General features: G+C 47.2%; 1 protein-coding gene across 1 annotated transcript in view; it reads right to left on the reverse strand.

Moving 5' to 3' along the window:
- Window positions 1–1045: 1045 nt before the first annotated feature.
- Window positions 1046–22766, reverse strand: part of LOC138267178 (threonine--tRNA ligase 1, cytoplasmic-like) — a 239383-nt gene continuing 217662 nt past the window's right edge. Inside the window, exons 16-19 of the mRNA XM_069216029.1 lie at window positions 19471–19575; window positions 14810–14882; window positions 14438–14552; window positions 1046–1779 (exon numbers count right to left, since the gene is read on the reverse strand). Coding sequence (XP_069072130.1) covers window positions 1631–1779; window positions 14438–14552; window positions 14810–14882; window positions 19471–19575 — 442 coding nt within the window. The 3' untranslated portion in view covers window positions 1046–1630. The remainder of the gene's footprint in view (window positions 1780–14437; window positions 14553–14809; window positions 14883–19470; window positions 19576–22766) is intronic.

Raw genomic sequence — 22766 nt, forward strand, 5'->3', positions numbered from 1 at the left:
AGATCTAAGCAGGACTTGACCTTATCACGAGTGAAATCATGCCTCCATCCAATAAACGATCTTTAACATACTGATAAATTATTGTGTTTTTCTTCTCAGAGCTGGGATGCCCCGCCCCCTCCCCAGACAATGTAGCATTATGTGTGTATACGCACCCTCAGGCCGCTGGTGTAATTGCCTGCAAGAAGCTTCACCTAAAGACAGGCCAGTCCAAGAGAATGGATATTCATCTACAGATGTGGGCAGATGCGCTTGCCTTCTGTTACCATTGACTTGAGAGCTCACAGATAAAAGCTGGGGGAGGCTGATGCCTTTGAGGTATACTAACTTCAACTAAAAGTGAGAGTTAGAGTAGTTGTTGCCTTTTAAACAACAGGATGTTATTCGATAAGTAAGGGTTGGGTTGAGTATCTTATCAATTCTATGTTCGCCCCTACGCATCGAAGTAAATTGCTTGATTTATTAGTGTTGTGTGGAGTTCACTTACAAGTGGTAGCCAGAGTTGTTTTATCTTATGAAAGTTGACTGCTCCTGCAGATGGCAACTACCAAGGTTGTTGCCCGATGATATCATGTCCCCTCCAGATGCGGTTGGGGAACAAACTTTGATGTAACTTACCAATGTGATGTACCTCATAGATGGGGTTTAAGGCACCTGTTTAGCCCAAGATTAAGCCTGATGTGCTATTCTTACCTTGCACAGATCTCCCATGCATTATCATTGAGTTGGCCAAGACACACATCCTGGCAGCTAGACTGTCGTTCATCTGCTTAAAAAACATTTTCAAAACTATTCTTAAATCTGCTCAACAACCTTTCCTCATGGATATATGCTCCGCCTCTACACATTAAACCATCCTTTTTATGACTCCATCTATGAACCAGAAGAAATTCCTCTCATTCCTCCCACCCAGTAACTTTGACAGTCTTACCCAAACACACTTTCACGCTCACCTTGATTCAGTACTCCAAGAACCAGCAAGCTTGCTACTCTCCTCCTCCTAACAAGCTCTTCACTTCATGAAGCTATCAACAAAAACGGAGGACACGTTTTGAAAATGCATTTTAATATCATTTGATTTTCAGTTCCCGCTCAATGCGAACAAGCAGGTCACAGGGGTTTGTAGTGCACAAAAATACTGTGATGATCACCTTTGAGGCTCAATGGCTTTAAAGGGTTCTATTAGGTAGGTTAAGTAATATGATTGACTTTAAAGTTGGAACACACCAGTAGAGACCAAAGCTCTTAAAGTCATTCAACTAGCACAGAGATCCATGGTAAAGTGGTCATCGGAGGTCAGCCATTTAGGCCTTGTTGGGGAAAACAGGTACTTTTCCTTAGCAATAGCAGTGATGGGATATGAGACGTGCACCAAGAGTGTAGGGGAATACACCTTGCATATTAGGAAACTGTGCTACTGTTTGGAGCTTCCATTGAGACAAACAACCTCCACAAGATCCAGCTATAGTGTGGGTGGTCTGCTGCAAGTGGAGCTGGCCAAGTGTGCACAAGCCCCACCTTTGGGCAGGGCATGACGGAGAAGTCCCATGTTTGCTTTCACAGACGCCGGCCACAGTGCCGAAGGGCTGTGTCTTTGGTAATAAATATTTCAAACTCCCAAGCAATGTCCTCAGAAGAGCTCCTCGGCGTTCATGACGCGCAAGTCTTGCAGCTCCCTCAGGCGAGTCAAGAAGCTCTGGATGGGATGCTCACCGTGCTGCACCTGATCCCTGGTCCGCACGTTCACAGAGCTGTTAGCCTTCTCCTTCTCTCCGACAACTGGAACAAACAACATACAGAAATCAATGTAGAATTGAAGATAGACATTTACAAAAAGTATGATAAAATAAGTAAGAGTCTGCAACCAAGCAAAATAAATACTGAGAACAAAAGCTACACACAAACTAGAACAGCACCCCATCCATGAAAGGGTGTGTCCCAATGGTTGATATAAAGGTGTGGCAAAAGCCTGGAACCTGCAAACATCAATTCCATCATTGCTGTGTCTATTAGTATAATGTAAACCGTGGTGTTGAGTCTCTGCACGCCCTGTGGAAGATGCATAGAAGCATTCAAAGAAGTGTAAAGCCATGTAAGGACACAATAAAGTGGTGGCTAATGGCCATCTGGAGTTTGGAAAGTCATTCTGCCATGGCTGAAGTTGAAATAGAGGACAATTTCATCCTGCGTACAGGACTATACCAACCTGAAGACACAAATCCTGAAAACGTGGTCTTTCCAAAATGAGAGCACTATGTCAACAATGTTTTTTCTTACACTTTAAGTACACAAGAATAGAAAGTTTGCTTTTACCGTGTTTATCAAGCACGAGAGCTTTCACAGACTGTAATGCTTTAAGTGATTATTTCCTATCATTGATATTGGATGGCTTAGTAATTTACAGTGATAAGTTCCTTGTAGCAGCCTTATATATCTTCAGACTTTTTAACTAAGTCAATGAATGACTAGATGGACACCAAAGCCTCATCACCAAAAGCCACCTGCGATAATTCTGAGCGTAAGCTATTCCTTAGGAGTTCTATGAACAGGGAAGTGGTACAATATAATATGCTACTTGCTACTTAATGGAATATATTAACATAGAAAGATCACACTTACGTACATGTAATATTTTCTTCTTCCAGCACTAAATCCTTTGCATTAATTTGCACGCTTTGCAGACAGGACTGCCAAGCAGACTCTACTGAAAGGGAGAGTCCTGTGGCAAGCTGAAAGCTTTAGTGTCTCAACCCTAGTTCCAACTTGTACAGCAAATACCTTCCATGTTGCCACATCACAGTTATCATGTAGACAAGAGCTTGCCAGAAGCTATACATTATCTTTTCCAGAATGAGATGTCTCATTATTGGGAACAGCTTAGTTTGCTTTGGTAAAAGTAGTTGACGCAGGCCTCTACGTGTCTTGCTGTTCCTTCCTTGGGAAGCGTGTGAACTCTGCATACATCCCTACACAGCACATAGGGCGGACCGGCAGCCTGACAGTTCTTTGTTTAATCAATATCATTGCAAATAGACTTCTGACATCGCAGACCAGCACCACCTTCCTGAGGAGTTGCTGGACTGGATAAAAAGAAACTGGGTGTGACACAGGAGATTTATTTTAATGTCTAAGAGCACTTCTGGAACACACTTTGTATCTCGATAAGGAAAAAAATTAAATTCACACTCTAGAAGCCGATCTTTCACCTACACTAAATGGAATATTCTGCAAACAATATTCCAAATTGTGTCTCTGTTCTAATGTAAACTTGTAAAGTTTGCAAAGATCATATTCAATTCCAGCAAATCAAGCTGACAGCCCAACCTTAATAGCCACTTGAGAAGGTCCGTAGGCAAGGGCTCTGTACACTGAAGATGGTGGATATGGTTTAATCTTAAAGATTCAACACATAAGAAGAAAGTCTAAAATCTTGCTCAGCCAACAAATAATACAAAACCCTGGAAGGACTGATAATGGCATCTGCAAACATCGCAGGCCAAATGGTTTTCCACTCTTTCAGGGACCCCAGGGTAGCTTTAGTCTATCTAACATTACCCATGCAGTTGTCCAGTAAATTGTAAAGTCCAAATTCGAGGGCTTGAGGAGCTAGCTTTAGTGATCCCCGTTTGTGATGGCTTACTTTACTCTTTTAGAGCAGTTCCAGGGGGATATGCAGTTCCAGGTAATGCCAGATGAATATTGTGTGATTAGAAAAACCATGTTTCATCCCCACGTCTGTGCAGAGTACATTATTTTGAAACTAGGATCCTATCATTGTTTTACATTTAGTGGAATGAGAGTTAGATGAGACAGTGGGCAATAGTATTTGTTCATTGACCCCAGCATAAATAATAGCTGTGTCCTAGCTCCCGGTACCTGGTCATGAACTCTAGGCAGTTCACTTTTTCTCTTATCATGTAAAAAGTCTAATGAGGCGTGACCAGATATAGGAATATTTTAGCTTTGTGTGCCAAATCCAAATTTCTCTTTAGGCGCTTTTAAAATTCCATACTTGTTGGGGGTGGGGGGAATATGTTTTTGTGTCGCACGTTTCTTAGCTATGCCCAGCTGATAACACCATGCCATGTTTAAGATCACCTTCAACATTAAAATTTTCTGAACTTTATAATTGTATATACTGATTGTAGGAAACCACCCTATTTGGCATGGTCAGCTCACACTTTTTGCTTGGTATCAGATGTGATTTCTACTGAAAATGCACTGGGTCCCTGCTAACCAGATCCCCAGTGCCACAGCTCTTTCCCAAAATTGCACAACTGTTCTCCTCAATTGTCACACTCTTTTGCACCCTCTGTAAGTCGCAGGTAAATGGTGCCCCTGGTACCCAGGGTACTAAGGAAGGTCCCTGAGGACTGCTGCACCAGTTGTGCCACCCACTGGGACCCCTCACCAAACCCACACAGTGCTGCTATTGCAGACTGCATGTGTTGGATGCAGGTAGAATTTAAAACACAACCTGCCACCTCCCCTCCAAGGTGAGAGCCAGCACTCTCGAAGGTCAGAGACAAAAGCCTATACTGGGCGGGGTTGTCAGCACCTCATCCAAGCAGGATGGACATTCCAGAGCGGGAAGCTTCAAAGGCTTAGCTGCCTTTGTAATGCGACCCAGGTCTCTCCAGATGGCATAGATGACGGACCCCTCTGTCCTGACCCCACTTTTGGCTGAAGGACAGAAGGGGAGATTAGGCAGATTTGTAGTTGTGCCCACATCGTGCCAATTCCGCCTCTAAGGTGGACAAGCTGAAGTGGACACCACTTTTTAAATTCCCTCCATCTTTGTTTGGAAGGAATTAGGCCACTAAGGTTAGGGTTATGCCCACTTCCCAGTCGAAGCGATCATACAAAGGGTTTAGTCGCCCTAAAGGTGGTCAGCCCATTGGCTGCCACCTGGCACTCCCTGTAATGCCCCTAAATTGTCTATTTAGGTGGCACCCCTGTACCCTAGAACTTGCTTTCTCTCTTTGTCACTGTTTTACTATTTTTCTCTTCCTCCTTTGTTACTTTTGTGTTTTTCTCTCTCTTGCACTTGAACAAAGTCTGATGAGGAAAAATATGAGCTGGAACCCAAATATAGTGCAGATGGGCCTCACCTGTAATCACCGGCTTCGAACTGGTAAAATCACAGAATATATAAATCTGAACAGTGGTAGAATAGTGTAATGTTACTTTGAAAGTCTGTGTCGTTGGGCACAAATTTCAAATTAAAAGTGGCCAGAGATCTTAAAAATGCTTCTAAATTATCTTTGCTTTAAAATGCTCATCTGGCACACACTTGTATAGAGGAGTTTTCAAGAAGGTCCATAGGTATTCCTTAATGTAGCACCTATCAGCATGCCCTGCACTTGCACGTTGGCAGGAATTATGCTTAGTGAGAGCAAATGGTAAATTGCAACAAATACTTAAATACAGGGCCCAAGTAGTGGACACTTGAGTGTGCATCACCAGATGGTGCTGAATAGCCTGAATGCGTTGCTGCTGAATAGCCTGGATGTGCCCTTTTAGTTTTAAAAAATGGAGGACAATTTGCCTCAATGGCAAAAATCACTGGCTTTAGCCAGTTTCTTCTTCGATATGATAAGCCTTGAGAAACCGCCCTACATCATAAAGCAATACGGAGGAGACTCACGAGGCCTTATGGCACCCCAGAAATCACCAAAAAAACACAAGTAAATACGTATATGATTACATTTCAAAAGTGAGTGAAAGGAAATAGTTGCATTGAACTGTACATTCAGTTGTACTCAGGTTGGTACACTTGTGGCATAAATGCAATTAAATAGCTCAGATACCTCTGGAAAACTGAATATAATCAAACTCCAATGATTTAGGTACTCTCTGCTTCAGTTTCCTAAACGGAGAGCGCACCATTTGTGTCACATGCCAGAGGTGTTCGTTTTACAGATGCATTTTTGAAGCGTTTTAAAATTCAAAATATTGAATTTTGTTGGGTGATATCTCTCTGGTTTAACAGATATCACCTGAAAAAATGGGGGACTAACCAATCAAGGTACTTTAGGAGGGACTTCCTGTTGTGATAGTCCCCCAAACCTTTTGCCTTCACCCCTCCTCTTTTGCTGAATTAGTGTTTGTTGGCCTTAGGACTCTATGCACCCTACCAGTGCTAAAGTGCTCCTGCTCTCTCTCTCTCTAAAACAGGGTAAAATTTACATATAAGTCCCTAGCAAGTGGCACTACATGTACCCAGGACATGTTAATTAAATGCTTCTCGGTGGCCTTCAGCACTCGTTGTGCCACCCACTAAAATAGCCCTTTAAGACATGTCTCAGGCCTGCCACTGCAGCCTGTAGTCTAGTTTTAAACTGGCATTTTGGCATGGTAAAATAAACCTTTTTCCAGGCCTAAACCTTCCTTTTTATTAATACTTCTAAGTCACTCCTAAGGTATGCCTTAAAAGCTCCTAGGGCTGTGTGCATGGTATTTTAAAAGTAGGACATGTGGGTTTACGTTTTATATGTCCTGGTAGTGGAAAAATTCCTAACGTTCTTTTTTCACAATCTTAAGGTATACATATCCTATAGAGTTACACTGAGTTGCCTTTTTAAATTTAATAAGTGCCAACATTTAATTGGGAGCAGATAGACAAATGCTTTTTGGTCTCTTGAGTTTTCATTCTAAATCCTCTTTAATGATAAAGTTGGATTTTAAGTTACTATTGTGAAAATGCCACTTTTAGAAAGTTGTCATTTTTGTGTCCAAATCTACAGTGTCTTTCTTTCAATAGTCTGGTGACAGGATTCCAATGCTGTTGTGGGTTATGTATTGGTACTAGACAGTGAAACAAAAGGAACAAGGTGTGAACAGCATGGGCCAACCTGCCAGGATGACTTGGAGGGGGGTGGAGCTGTATCCAGCCCCCACTTACACTTCAAAGGGGTTTGCCTCCTGCACACACAAAGCAGCCTGACACCAGGCCTGCCCTTGTGTTTGTCACCCCAGACATTTTGGAGACATGCTCAGCAAGGGGAGACAAAGGGGGCATATCCCAGCCAAAGGCTGACACCGAGGATGAAAGGAGGCATTTTCAGAACCCCCTTTCAGACTGCTTCTGGTCCCGTGAAAGACTCAAAAGAAGGACTGCCCTGATGCTTCCAGGACTGCCCTGCTGTTTGAGAAAGGAGCTTTTCCCACCACCGTTCACTTGTTTTTTATAACTCTTACCTATTGAACACATCTAACTGTAGCCTCTTTAATCCTGTTCGGCAGCTTCTTTCATATTGAATTTCATATTTCTATGTAGGGATCTCAACTGCGTCCCAGATTTCACAACTGAGCCTCATGCCTCCTAAATATACGACTCAGGAGAACACCACAACTTTTCTGGTATTTCCTCATCAACGTGACAATCTGAGCCATGCCCTCTAGGACCAACGCCTCCCAACTTGGTGGGAATCTAACTACCCTTTACCCTTATTGCTCTGGAAACATCTAATACCCTCCATTTCCAAAATGAAAGAGGTAGTGTCATGACTGTTATGCCACCACCCTCCATCTTGCCTTGGGCTGGTGTGTGCGTGTCCTAGCGTCAAGAATGTAACGATCTCCCAAGCCCTTTTATCACAGCAGCACTAAGCCCAAAACAATTTTGTTTTCTGTTTAGATTTATATTCAAAGTTAAACCTCAATGTAAACAATTCAAGCAAAGACTTCTTTATAGAGATGGTTTTCCGCGGAGAGGCCTTATATTAACTCTTTGTGGAGCCAGGTTTTGTATACTTGACAAAAGTAGTCTAAATAGGTGAGGTGGATAAGGAGTATACAAGAAAAAATATTAAATGGAAAGATAAAAAAGAAAACAACAAAAATTCAAACATAAAGGCACCACCTACATATTACACTAAAAAGAGTGGAGATACCAGCAGTCGTCCAGGGCACCACTGCACTGACCCACCAAACCGCTAAGGAAAACCGTATCAGTAGAGTGCCAGCACTGCCTCATGGGACCCTGCCCTTCACGTCTTTCTTTAGAAATACATGAAGACAGTTGTAGCTTCCACCATCAGAGAGATGTCAGCTTCACTCAAGAGAGCTCCCATCTGAAGGTTGCTTCGCAAAGGGCAGGGCTACGGCCTAACCGCCAGCCTATGCAGAACAAGCTTACTCGTCTTTAGCCGATTCGGCACTTCAGGAGGAAGGTCTCCCTTGTAACAAATCTAACCTTTTTGGCTTGGATCATGGCAACTACAATGAAGGCGACTGCCCGAAGGACAGACCATACCCTTTAATCTGGTTCAACCCTTGACTGGAATAGTGGGAAAATCCTCCACCACTGGTGGCAGAACTCACGTACACATAAGACAACTAAGATGTAATACTATTACTCACAACTGGCTGCAATGTAGTACAATTGGTGCCAGAGATAGTGAAATAAACAATAGCAGGAAACTGGCAATAACCTTTTAGGAAACAAACAGTACATCAGAAGACTGCTAAGACTCATCAGATGGAAACAAGACTTTGTAAAAACGTCATTGTGCTCTTAATTATAAGGTGCGCACTCAGGGCACATCATCGATGAATAAACATGCCTGTATGAGGGCTTAAGAACGTTTGGACTTCTGTAAACATTGCTCTGTATCTTTGTGACTCACCTGCCGAAGGATAATGTTCTGAGTACATACCTAGAAATGTTGCAAAGCAGGTAAATTAGACCAGGCTCTGTTCAGACTACTCCAGTGTTGTAGTGGCAGAGAGCTTCTGGGAGGCTGCATCAGAGAGGCTTCCACAGTGACTGTCGCACTAAAGACTTGCAGTGACACGGACTGAGATGATTTTGCAGTGAAAGAAGCACAGATGACCTGCAGTGTGTGGGCAGAGGGGAGGCTTCAGTGTCTGGGAAAATGAAGACTTTTAGTGCAAGGGTTACACAACTTCTACAGTGGTAGAAGCAGAAAAGCCTCAAGAGCGTTTGAAGCACAGGAGACCGGCAGTATCAGAGGCACAAAGGCTTCTTAAGTGATAGTGGCACAGAAACCATGTGGTGCAGACGCACAGAGACTCTTGCGGTTTACCAAGTTATCCTTCACAAAAGCCCCACAGAATGACGCAGGGAGGCTCATACAGTTCTAGTAGCAGAGCAGCAACTGTGGCTATGGCGGATGCGCAGTGTCTGTGCCAGGGCGAGTGAGGCAGAGCAAAGGTTTCTGGTTGGCTGGTGGAAGTTCAGGCGGTGGTTGATGTATGTTAGGCCTTGGTCGTGGAGGGCTTTGTAGGCATGTGTCAGTAGTTTGAATTGGCATCATTTCTCGATGGGGAGCCAGTGGAGGTTCCTCAGGTGCTGAGTGATGTGGGTCCGTTTGGACAGGTTGGGGATCAGTCTGGCCGCTAAATTTTCTAATGGTCTGGAGCCTTCTCTTGAATATGATGGTGGTTCTTGCGGTCAGTGCATTGCTGTAGTTTATAGACGGCTGGTGATTAGGGCTTGCATGGCTGTTTTTGTCAGAGCATGCGTTGTGTGTGGAAGCAGGCCGAGGAGACTGTGTTGATATGTCACTTCATGGTGAGTTAGCTGTTCAGCATAATGCTGAGATTCCGAGTGTGGTCTTTTGGTGTGGGGGTGGGTTCGAGTTTGGCAGGACACCAGGTGCCGTTCCAAAGGGAGGTATGGAACCAGCACCTCAGTTTTGTCTGTGTTGAGCTTAAGATAGTTGTCCTTCATCTAGGCTGTGACGTTCTTCATGCAGTTGTGGAAGTTGGTCTTTGTTGTCCTGGGGTCTGCTGAGAGCGAGACAATGAGCTGGGTGTCCTGGTCGTAGGATATGATATTGCTGTGGATTCTGACGATGTCTGGTAGGGGAGTCGTGTAGATGTTGAAGAGAGTGGGGCTAAGGGATGAGCCTTGTGAAATGCTGCAGGTGGTGCCGTTGGGTTGAGAGGTGAATGAGGGGAGACAGGTTCTCTGCGTGCATTCTGTGAGGAATGATGCGGTCCATCTGAGTGGATCTTCTCTGATTCCGATCTGGTGTCGCTTGGTGAGCGTGCTGTGGGAAACGGTGTCGAAGGCAGCAGAGAGGGCAAGGAGGATCAGGGCAGCCGATTCTTCTCTGTCTGATGTTATCTGTGGCAACGATGTGGGCAGTCTTGGTGCTGTGGTCGATGGCCTGGTCTAGGACTTTGGTGGGGAATAGGAGCTGTGAGATAGGGCAGTGCTTCGGGATATCGTTGGGGTCTGCTAAGAGTTTCTGGAGGAGAGATCTGACCTCTGCACGTTTCCATGCGTCTGAAAAAATGGCTGTGGCAATGAATGCGTTGAGGATGGGGGTGATCTGGTGGATGATCTTGTTGCTTCCTAGGTTGAAAAGGTGGTGGGGGGTATGGGTCGGGCGGTGCTCCAGAGTGGAGGAAAGGAAGATGTCTGTGTGAATCACAGCTTCTGCTTTAGGAATCAGATCTGTTGCCACAGGAGAGCAGACAATGGATGACAGGACAACGTTTGCTCACCACCCAATATCCTAAAATACAGAAGCCTTTTTTTAAATAAAAAAGTTGTGTTACTCAAGTGTACAGCTTGCAATGCAGCCCATTAGTGAACAGGCCACATCAACAATTGTGTTCCTATTCTCCAAATAGTAGATTTGCAGATTCCAAATTATTTATTCGCTTATGGGAATAGAGCATTGAGCATTGTGTGTCTTCTACTGCTACTTGACAAAGACTTCTGATTGGACCATTGATATATGTTTTACATGTGTACCTCCTTTGGGCAGTTTTGTTACCGCCTTGGCCATCTTCCTTGTTACATGGATAATTGCACGTTGCCCAAACGTTTGACTGTGAGCGAACTTCTTTTTCCATTTGTGTCTCTCCTTCGTGTGAACGCTTATGGTGGCCGTGGCGCTTTGAATTGACTGTTTAACTTTTTATTTTCAATTATGTGGCAAGAAAAGTCTAGTTAGGAATTTACAATGCTAATAGCTCTTACTCGAGCAACCGTGAGACCCATCTAATTGCAAATGCTTGTTTTTTTTTTATTACAAAAATTATGATGTGCAGCAGCGTATAGTCTAAACAGACAGTTCCTTCACTGCTACTGTAGTTATGTTCAGGGACTTCTGTGGGCCTATACTCGATTGTCTGACTGCTCTTGTGTAAGGCTGTCTAGGCCAAGAACTGCTCCATTTCAGCTGTAAATATGCCAGAATGTATGGGCGTGCCACAGCGCAGGCGACTAGACAGATGATTGCTCCACAGCTCCTTTGTCTGAGGTTAGCTCCAAGTGTTGCTCTCCTGATGTGTTCCTAGGGTCAGGCAGCTGCAATTCCCATGCTGGAGGCTGTGGGCAGAATACTGCTCTCATGCTGGTGTTACTGTGATCTGGCCATGTCTTAGTTCATGGGATACACTGTTGATAAACAATCACGAAAGTAGGCCATGCTTCTGGAACTAAGCCCAGTCATGCATGTGTGAGCAGGCGAAGAGTCTAGATTTCCGTGCTGCTATGCCTGTGCTCTGGGTTGTGCACAGTATTGCTCTGCTACTATCATATATGTGATGCTTGCAGAGCGAGGTTCGCCTGCCATCATTCCTTTGCTCTTAGATGAGGATCTATCTCTTCTAGAGTGGAGCACACCATGTTGCTCTTCTTGCTGTAAATGAAGTTTTAGTGATCCAGGCAGGCCAGTCTTCTGTGGAATGCACAGGTGACTACTAGCTCTTTGAAGTTTCAGGAATGTGTGTCTGTGCGATTAAGGCCTTCGAGATCTGCGCTGATGGTCAACAGAAGATCGCCAGTGCGAAGAACCCCCGCCAGCCACATAATAATCTTCCTGCTGGGCTGGCGGGTGGAAACAGTGTTTCTGCCCGCCGGCCCAGCTGGAAACGGGGCCTGAACATTGACGCCGGTCAAGTGCATGGGCAGTGTCACTCATTCTGCCAGCCTTTCCCTGACGGTTTACACTGCCAGGGAAAGGCTGGCGGAATGCGACTCATTATCCGGAAGGCAGTGCTGCTTGGTGCCGGGAGCCTTACGGTGGCGGCGTTTCCACCACGTTCAGAATATAGCGATCTGGACCACTATGCCGCTGGTGGTAATGACCGCCGGCGTGGGTGTCCAGACCGCCATGTTCTTAATGGGGGCCTATGTCTCCCATGCGAATATATCCAGGTCTCTGTTTAGAGGACTACTGCTGTAAGAGTGCTTAGGGAAGAGTACTGCTATGCAGCAAACCCATATGGACTGAGGGATCAGCGTAAACACCTCTATAACTGCCTGTACTTAAGGGTAACTGTTCTTAGCATCTCTGACAGTATAGTTTCTCCAGTGGCCTTCAAATGCTCAGATTGGGAGTGTATGTGTTTCAGCACATATAATCTACTTTATTGTTCTGGCATTTGTATAGCAAACAATCTGCCACTGGTATGTGGTTGTGACGCGTCCACTAATCTGGAGGTTACTTTCAGATTGGAGAGTCATTATGATTCATCTAATGAATGTGTGTTGTCAGTCTGTAAATAACGTGTTTCCTATTTCTTATGAACTTTCTTATAATGCTAATGAGGCTCAAAGCTGCCAACTTCAGAGTACTGCAGGTGAATATTCATCTCATTTCGCATGGTACACATGCCCGCTACCAGGCAGATGTATGTGTGTCTAAGGTGACGGCTGGGCGATTTTGCATGACTTATTAGCCCATTAGAAGCTGTCTGTTTGTGCTGGATGTGTGGAGTGCTGTACTGCTTCTCCACTGCATTCTCAGAAACCAGGAGTATGAGCTTCTCCTGTGCTCAGAGCTACATCTGCGTATTCATAGCTCTACTCCTCTGCAACTCTGCATGTCCCTGGTTCTGTAGGCTGTAGTTGTGCTCCTCTGCACTATGCATGCGCTTGGATGCCTATGCTTTAGTTCAGCTCCTCGACCGCATTGCATGTGCTTGATTGCCTATGCTTCAGTTCTGGTCCTTTACTGTTGGGTATATGCTAAGTTGCCTATGCTTTTTCTCCGCTCCTTTTCTGCTGCGCCTGTGCTTGGATGACTACTTAATTTCTGCTTCTTTCCCGTGCTTGGTTGCCTATGCTTTAGCTCTGGTCCTCTGCCACTGTTCATATGCCTAGTTGCCTATGCTTTAGTTTTCTCATCTGCCAAACTGTATGTGCTTGATTGCCAATGCTTTAGCTCTGCTCCTCTGCTGCTATGCATGTGCTTGATTGCCAATGCTTTAGCTCTGCTCCTCTGCTGCTATGCATGTGCTTGGTTGCCAATGCTTCAGCTCTTCTCAGCCGCTATGTGTGTGCTTGTTACTTATGCTTTCGTTCTGCCCCTCTTCTGCTGCATCTGTGCTTGGTTGCCTGTGCTTTAGCTCTGCTTCTCTGCTACTGTTCATGTGCTTGGTTGCCTGTGCTTTAGCTCTGCTCCTCTGCCACTGTTCATGTGCTTGGTTGCCTGTGCTTTAGCTCTGCTCCTCTGCCACTGTTCATGTGTTTGGTTGCCTGTGCTTTAGCTCTGCTTCTCTGCCACTGTTCATGAGCTTGGTTGCCTGTGCTTTAGTTCTGTGGTTCCCAACCTGTGGTTCAGGAATAATATTAATAGATTAGGTCCCTAGTTTTCATTAATGACTTGGTGGGGGTCCCCGGATTCCAATAATGGGTCAGTGGGGGTCCCCGGGTTCCAGTAATAATAAAGTGGGGTCCACAGAAATCCAAAGGTTGGGAACTACTGCTTTAGTTCAGTCCCTTTGCCACTGTGCATGTGCCTGGTTGCCTGTGCTTTAGCTCTGCTTCTCTGCCACTGTGCATGTGCCTGGTTGCCTGTGCTCTCTGCCACTGTGCATGTGCCTGGTTGCCTGTGCTTTAGCTCTGCTTCTCTGCCACTGTGCATGTGCCTGGTTGCCTGTGCTTTAACTCTGCTCCTCTGCCACTGTGCGTGAGCCTGGTTGCCTGTGCTCTCTGCCACTGTGCACGTGCCTGGTTGCCTGTGCTTTAGCTCTGCTTCTCTGCCGCTGTGCATGTGCCTGGTTGCCTGTGCACAGCCCCCCCTCCTCCCTTGCCACGCCTGTGCTGGCGGCTCTGCAGGCAGAGCTCGCTGCTCTTCCATCGCCACGATAAACACACAAGGGAGGTGCCTGGGAATCGGCCCCCGCAACAAGAGCGCGCGTAGCCTCGGGCAGAGAGAATTAGACAAACACAGCCTTATCGTTACCTGTCAGGTTTCCACGGCTCTTCCCAGAATCAGACAATGTTGTGGCGGGTGGTGGGTGGCGGACGCATTGTAAATACCTTCCAATGCTGCATTTTTTTATAATCAAAAGCATTACTAACAGTCGGTAATTTATGAACACAAGCACTTACAGGGAACTAACAATGCACACACAGCACGGGGAACGCAGAGCAAAAGAAGGGATCCCGAGGGTAGGAGGAGTGAACAGCGGTATTTCGAGGAAGTGCCCGTTTTATGGAGCCTACCTAGCACAAAGTTGTACTGAGCCAGCTGCGCTTTGCGGATTTTGCGGTTCAGGGTTGTCCCGGAGTCTGTATCAATATCCACTGCGAATCCGCCCTCTCGCACGCCCCTGTGCACCTGGGAAATGCAGAATAACAGCAGTTAGAGCTGGCGAGGGCCGGGAGAGGACCTGCCCCACTGTGTATGCAGAGAGACAGAGATGCTGCATGAAGGACACATCGGCACTTTTTTTTAACCAATGCACAAATACATATGTGTTTGGAAAGTAAATGAAAAAATTCCAAGCCCACTCCTGGACACGGAATGCAGCTTAAAAGTTGCACAGACCCTCCAATACTGATACTTTGGAGGCGAGAAAGAAAGGCCGCTCTTACCTCTTTCGCGTAGTCCTCAACGCTGGGCCCAACCGGGATCACCATCACCTGGAAGGGAGACAGCCAGAGCGGCCTGGAAATAAAGGGAGCATCTCAGAGCCTGTGGGCTGAATTGTCGTTTCAGTGCTACCCGCAGGCACAAGACGTGAGACCATCACCCCATACTGTCGCGGATACATGCCCAGAAGAGAGAACAAACTAGGCATCCAGGCACAGAATAAGAGATCACACTTAAATGTATATGATGAAGGCCCAGGCACTGTCTGACGTACAATATCTGACCTTTCAGAGGATACACTACAGAGGGATCTACTGTTATAAATACTGGATGTTGTGCATTCTACTTTCATTACGTTATCCCAGCAACAATAGTTGACAAAGAAAAAAAACACAATTGCTTTCGCGCATTTAGCATTCATCAAGCCATGCAGAACTGACGTAAAAAGACCTTCAGGCTATGGCTACATTCTGATGCTTCCCTTGGAGTCTCTAAAGCTACAAAAAACATTATTTTCCCAGTGGAATTTGAACTCCCAAAACTCTGTCCTTCCCTTGATGCTGAGATGAAAATATTTTAAAACAAGTTTGCAAGTATGTGTGTTCACACTTCAGAGGATAAACGGATCCCACTCGCTTTACCCACTATAGTACGGAAAATAAAATGCACAGAGTTAAAAAAAAAAAAAAAGGCAGGGCAGAGTGCGTATAAACTCTTCCCTCATGGCACTAGATACGTGGTAGGAGATGTGACTAAGGCTGCATAATTTGAAACCTGGTTGACCTGGGTCGAATCCAGATCTTGGCTCAATACTGTGCGATTCTGGGCAAATAGTTTAAAGTCCTTGTGCATAAAATAATACAGTGTAGGAAATTTGTGCAATCCCCAGTTGATGTACACGATCTTGTAGATTGACTGTTAAGCCCCATGCAATGTACAGTGATTTCGTGCTTTGAATGGTGCCAAAGGCAAGCCCTTCTGCGCCTGTCCGTGCCTCGACTGCGCCTGGACCACGCCCAGCACCAGGACCCCTGGATCTCTGTTAAACCACCCCCTGGACTGCCTCTGTTACGACTCCGAGACCGTCCTCCGCCTCAACACCAGACGTCTCAACAACTGCTGCACCATCTCCCCCAAAGACACTCACAGACCTTTTACTTGCAGGAACTGCAACTTCAGTGCCAACTCCAACAGACCAAAGGTACTTTCCGCACACAAAGATATCAACAACCTCCATAACTCCATCAACTGCCTGCTCCTGAACATCTGCTCCCTCCACAAATACGCCACCGAACTCTGGGACCTGATCGACACCACCCGTCTGGACATCGCCTTCCTCACAGAGATCTGAACCAACTCCACCTCTGGTCCAGACATCACCATTACAGCATCCTAAGGAGGGACCGGCCCTCCCACCCAGGTGGAGGACTTGCCATCGTACACAAGTCCTCACTACGTGTCAAGGCCCTCCACGAAGATCACTGCACCACCAAGGAACACCTTCACTTCCTGGTCCACTCCAACCACAACTCCTCCATCCGTGGCACCCTGGTGTACAGGCCACCCAGCCCCTGCCCAGCTTTCATAAACAACGTCTTGGACATCACTACCCCCCAGGCCCTGGCGTCAATCGACTACCTCCTCCTCGGCGACCTGAACTTCCACCTCATGGACCGCATCGACCCAAACACCACCGCTCTACTCGACAACCTCTCCATCCTTGGCCTCAGACAGCTGGTCTCCGCACCCACATACATCGCAAGACACACACTGGATCCCATCTTCACCTCAAGCAACCGGATCACCATCAAGTCCATCTCCACCCCAGACTGGACAGACCACCGCTGCATACACTTCACAATCACCGCACCCATAAGCCGCACCAGCACCTCCAGGACCCCCCCACAGGAAATGGAACAAAATTACCAACGAGCAACTAACCTCATCGCTCGCCAGATCCCTCCCTCCCCAATCTGATGACACAAACACAGCAGTGCGCAACCTCAACGCATGGATCACCGAATGCCCCAATACTATAGCCCCTCTCTGGCTGACATCGGCCAAATACGTACCTAAGAAGGCCAGCTGGTTCACCACCGAACTCCAAGAATCAAAGTGTACCCGCAGACATTTAGAGAAAAAAATGGAGAAACAGCCAATCCAGCGAAGACCTCGCCTCATTCAGAGCCACAACAACCGCCCACCGACGAAAAATCCAAAACGCAAAGAAGGACTGACTCCGGGAGCACATCAATTCCTCTGCACACAACTTGAAGAGACTCTTCTCAGTCATCGAGTTCACAGATTCCCCCTCTGAAGACACCAGCATCCTCCGGTCACAGGACCTCTGCGACAAACTCACCTCCTTTTTCCACCACAAGATCAAGGACATCTACGAAAGCTTTCTGTCACCTGGAACCAGAACCTGGGACCAACCCACCCCTAGAACCCGGCCACGCTCACCACAGAGGAAACAGTCAACATCATGAACATCACCCACTCCCGAGCCCCCTCAACCCCCTGCCCGCACCACATATACATCAGAGCCAGCGCAACCATCACCCCGAGCTTTGTAACCCAATCAACTGCTCCATCAGCACACCAAAATATGCCCTCTCTTGAACAAAACTTTGGCCGACCCATCAGAACTAAAGAATTTCCAGCCCATCTTGCTGCTACCCTACCCTGCCAAAGTACTAGATAAACCAATCAACACACAACTACAGAATTTCCTCGAGGCCAACAACTACCTGGACAGCTCCCAGTCCGGCTTCCGCAGCAATCACAGCACGGAGATAGCACTCTTGGTAGGCATCGACAACATCCTATTACTCCTAGACCGTGGCAACACCGCAGCACTCATACTCCTTGACCTCTCAGCAGCTTTCGACGCGGTCTCCCACAGCACTTTGCGCACCTGGAAGAGCCCTGGAATGGGACCACTCCTTCTTGTCCGGGAGGACGCTGAGGGTCGGACTCCTGTCCTACACCTCCAGACCCACAGGAGTCACCTATGGAGTCCCCCAAGGATCCTCATTGAGTCCCACACTGTTCAACGTATACATGGCCCCTCTTGCTGCCATTGTCAGAAGCCACGGTTTGAACATCGTGCCATATGCCGATGACACACAACTCATAATTTCTCTCACTGAAGACCTGGACACGGCCAAAAGGAACTTTCACGCAGGAATGGAAGCTGTCGCCACCTCGATGAGAAAAAGCTGACTCAAGCTCAACTCTGACAAGATGGAGCTCATCATCTTCGGAAATGCCACCTCAGCTTGGGATGACTCATGGTGGCCCACATCCCTCAGCGCCCCCGTATGCTGACTGAGCACACCCGCAACTTAGGAATCATCCTCGACTCCTCCCTATCCATGATCCGCCAGGTAAACTCTGTCACCTCCTTCTGCTGGCACACACTCCGCAAACTCCAGAAGATCTTTAGATGGATACCAGCAAACTGTCGCAGGACAGTCACCCACGCCTTAGTCACGAGCAAGCTCGACTTCGGCAACGCCTCAAATATGAACATAAAAAAAACTTCAACTCATCCAGAAGACCGCCACCAGACTCATTCTGGACCTCTTTTGCCGAGAACACATCTCCCAACACCTTAGGACCTCCACTGGCTACCGGTCGAGAAGCGAATCACCTTCAAGCTTCTCACCCACACGTACCAGGCCATACACAACGCAGGACCAGCCTTCCTGAACCACCGCGTCTCATTCCACACCCCCACCACAGCCCTCTGCTCTGTCCAGATGGCCCTGGCCACCATCCCTCACATCCGCAAAACCACAGCCGGAGGACGATCTGCAGTGAAGAGCTGGAACAACCTCCCCCTACACCTCCTTGAATCGCAAGATATCATTCAGGCATTGCCCTTTTAAGGGAGGGTACCTGAGCTACTCCCACGTCCCTGCTCCCAAGCTTCAGCACATTGGGGCTCCTCCCTTTCCAGCCAGTAAGTGGGGTGTTAATACCACACAGGGGAAATCCTGATGCTGGGTGCAGTATTGCCTCCCCATTCCAAACTCCAGACCCCAGAAATGAGCGTTACCACTAAAATACAGCATAACCTTGAAGAATGAGTAAATGTCACTGACTAGCAACAGTTGTGAACCTGAGAGGAGGGGAGCAAAGGATTGGTGGGGGTTATTAAAAAAAAAAATCTGCATAACTTAGAACCAGTGGACAAGCTGGGGGTGTGGGAGAACACGGTGATGTGAAGAAAGCACAACACAAGTGAGAAGGGGGAAGAGCAAGAAAGCATTTCCACTCCCATGTGGGGCTAACAACAAAAGGAAAAAATAGTTATCTGAATATAAGTCGCTGAAGAAATGTCCTCCATTTAAAAGTATGGTAATGAAAGTATGTTTCAGGTGATGGACAAAAGCAAGAAGAAGTGAAATTCATTCAATCAGAAGAAAGCAAGTATGAGTGACGAGAAAGCCACCCAATGACATGCAATGGTACCAAACCTTACAGTGGGCTTTGGTTCATCCCATTGCATGGATTTCTTGTCAAGATTTTCTTTTGACTAAAGAGTGCTAAAATTATCTGCAGGTGAGACCTAAAAAGCACGGAGTACAAGAAAGAGACAATTTCTACACACATTAGCTGTCAACAGCTGGAACAGTTTATTCAAGGCAACACTTACCACTTTCCACCATAGTTTTCAGCTAAAATGGCGACCATTCTCTCCACGGAACCAAGTATCGCCCGGTGGATCATCACCGGCCTCTCCGAGGTGCTGCCATCCTTACTGTGGAAGAAAAAGAGGATGCCAACTGATCATATGAGCTAGAAATCTCTGACTGAGTGAGTGAGTGGGGCATGCCATTATAGGGAGCTGTCACTCCTCCACCCTCCCAGGGGAGCAGAGTTGTGGATACACAGTACCTGTGGAAAGCGCAAGAAAGATGGCACAATAACCCAGAAATGTTTGCACTTACAGAAAGTAGCAGACCATAATGCCTGTACCGTTACACTGTTTTGCATGTGTTCTCAGTATTGTAGGTATGAGGAAAAGCAGCAGTGGGCCATGCCCCGTTTACACAACAGGACATTGTAGGAAAGTACCATCTTGCCCAGAGCATGTTACCCCCATATTTCACTGTATATATGTTGTTTTAGTCTATGTGTCACTGGGACCCTGCCAGGCAGGGCCCCATTGCTCATAAGTATGTGCCCTGTATGTGTTCCCTGTGTGATGACTAACTGTCTCACTGAGGCTCTGCTAACCAGAACCTCAGTGGTTATGCTCTCTCTGCTTTCTAAATGGTCACTAACAGGCTAGTTTACCAATTTCACCAATTTACATTGGCATACTGGAACACCCTTACAATTCCCTAGTATATGGTACTGAGGTACCCAGGGTATTGGGGTTCCAGAAGATCCCTATGGGCTGCAGCATTTCTTTTGCCACCCATAGGGAGATCTGACAATTCTTACACAGGCCTGCCAGTGCAGCCTGAGTGAAATAACACCCACGTTATTTCACAGCCATTTACCACTGCACTTAAGTAACTTATAAGTCACCTATATGTCTAACCTTCACCTGGTGAAGGTTGGGTGCAAAGTTACTTAGTGTGTGGGCACCCTGGCACTAGCCAAGGTGCCCCCACATCGTTCAGGGCAAATTCCCCAGACTTTGTGAGTGCGGGGACACCATTACACGCGTGCACTGTTCATAGGTCACTACCTATGTACAGCGTCACAATGGTAACTCCGAACATGGCCATGTAATATGTCTAAGATCATGGAATTGTCCCCCCAATGCCATTCTGGCATTGGGGGGACAATTCCATGATCCCCCGGGTCTCTAGCACAGAACCCGGGTACTGCCAAACTGCCTTTCTGGGGTTTCCACTGCAGCTGCTGCCAACCCCTCAGACAGGTTTCGGCCCTCCTGGGGTCCAGGCAGGCCTGGCCCAGGAAAGCAGAACAAAGGACTTCCTGTGAGAGAGGGTGTTACACCCTTTCCCTTAGGAAATAGTTGTCAGGGCTGGGGAAGAGTAGCCTCCCCCAGCCTCTGGAAATGCTTTGATGGGCACAGATGGTGCCCATCTCTGCATAAGCCAGTCTACACCGGTTCGGGGATCCCCAGCCCTGCTCTGGCACAAAACTGGACAAAGGAAAGGGGAGTGACCACTCCCCTGAGCTGCACCTCCCAGGGGAGGTGCCCAGAGCTCCTCCAGCGTGCCCCAGACCTCTGCCATCTTGGATTCAGAGGTGTGCTGGCACACTGGACTGTTCTGAGTGGCCAGGGCCAGCAGGTGACGTCAGAGACTCCTTCTGATAGGCTCTTACCTCTCTTAGTAGCCAATCCTCCTTCCTAGGTAGCCAAATATCCTTTTCTGGCTATTTAGGGTATCTACTTTGGGGAATTCTTCAGATACCGAATGCAAGAGCTCACCAGAGTTCCTCTGCATCTCCCTCTTCACCTTCTGCCAAAGGATCGACCGCTGACTGCTCAGGACGCCTGCAAAACCGCAACAAAGTAGCAAAGACGACTACTGCAACCTTGTATCGCTTCATCCTGCCGGCTTTCTCGCCTGTTTCCTGGTGGTGCATGCTCTGGGGGTAGCCTGCCTCCTTCTTGCACAAGGAGCTCTGAAGAAATCTCCTGTGGGTCGACAGAATCTTCCCCCTGCAACCGCAGGCCACAAAAGACTGCATAACTGGTCCTCTGGGTCCCCTCTCAGCATGACAAGCGTGGTCCCTGGAACTCAGCAACTCTGTCCAAGTGACTCCCACAGTCCAGTGACTCTTCAGTCCAAGTTTGGTGGAGGTAAGTCCTTGCTTCCCCACGCTAGACTGCATTGCTGGGTACCGCGTGATTTGCAGCTGCTCCGGCTCCTGTGCACTCTTCCGGGATTTCCTTTGTGCATAGTCAAGCCTGGGTCCCCGACACTCTAACCTGCAGTGCACAACCTTCTGAGTTGTCCTCCGGCGTCGTGGGACTCCCTTTTCTGACTTCGGGTGGACTCCGGTTCACTCCTCTTCTAAGTGCCTGTTCCGGTACTTCTGCGGGTGCTGCTTGCTTCTGTGAGGGCTTGCTGGGCGCCCCCTCTATCTCCTCATCCAACTGGCGACATCCTGGTCCCTCCTGGGCCACAGCAGCATCCAAAAACCCTAACCGCGACCCTTGCAGCTAGCAAAGCTTGTCTGCGGTCTTTCTGCGTGGGAACACCTCTGCAAGCTTCTTCACAACGTGGGACATCCATCCTCCAAAGGGGAAGTTCCTAGTCCTCTTCGTTCTTGCAGAACACCAAGCTTCTTCCACCCGGTGGCAGCTTCCTTGCACCCTCAGCTGGCATTTCCTGGGCTCCTGCCCATTCTCGACACTGTCGCAACTCTTGGACTTGGTCCCATTGTGTTACAGGTACTCAGGTCGGGAAATCCACTGTTGTTGCATTGCTGGTGTTGGTTTTCCTTGCAGAATCCCCCTATCACGACTTCTGTGCTCTCTAGGGGTTGTAGGTGCACTTTACACCTACCTTACAGGGTCTTGGGGTGGGCTATTTTTCTAACCCTCACTGCTTTCTTACAGTCCCAGCGACCCTCTACAAGCTCACATAGGTTTGGGGTCTATTCGTGGTTCACATTCCACTTTTGGAGTATATGGTTTGTGTTGCCCCTATACCTATGTGCTCCTATTGCAATCTATTGTAACTTTACACTGCTTGCATTACTTCCTTTTGTTATTACTGCATATTTTTGGTATTGTGTACATATATCTTGTGTATATTTGTCGTCCTCATACTGAGGGTACTCACTGAGATACTTTTGGCATATTGTCATAAAAATAAAGTACCTTTATTTTTTAGTATATCTGTGTATTGTGTTTCCTTATGGTATTGTGCATATGACACCAGTGGTATAGTAGGAGCTTTACATGTCTCCTAGTTCAGCCTAAGCTGCTCTGCTATAGCTACCTTCTAACAGCCTAAG

The sequence above is a fragment of the Pleurodeles waltl genome, chromosome 12 (assembly GCF_031143425.1).
Source record: "Pleurodeles waltl isolate 20211129_DDA chromosome 12, aPleWal1.hap1.20221129, whole genome shotgun sequence".
In the NCBI taxonomy this organism is placed as follows: Eukaryota; Metazoa; Chordata; class Amphibia; order Caudata; family Salamandridae; genus Pleurodeles; species Pleurodeles waltl.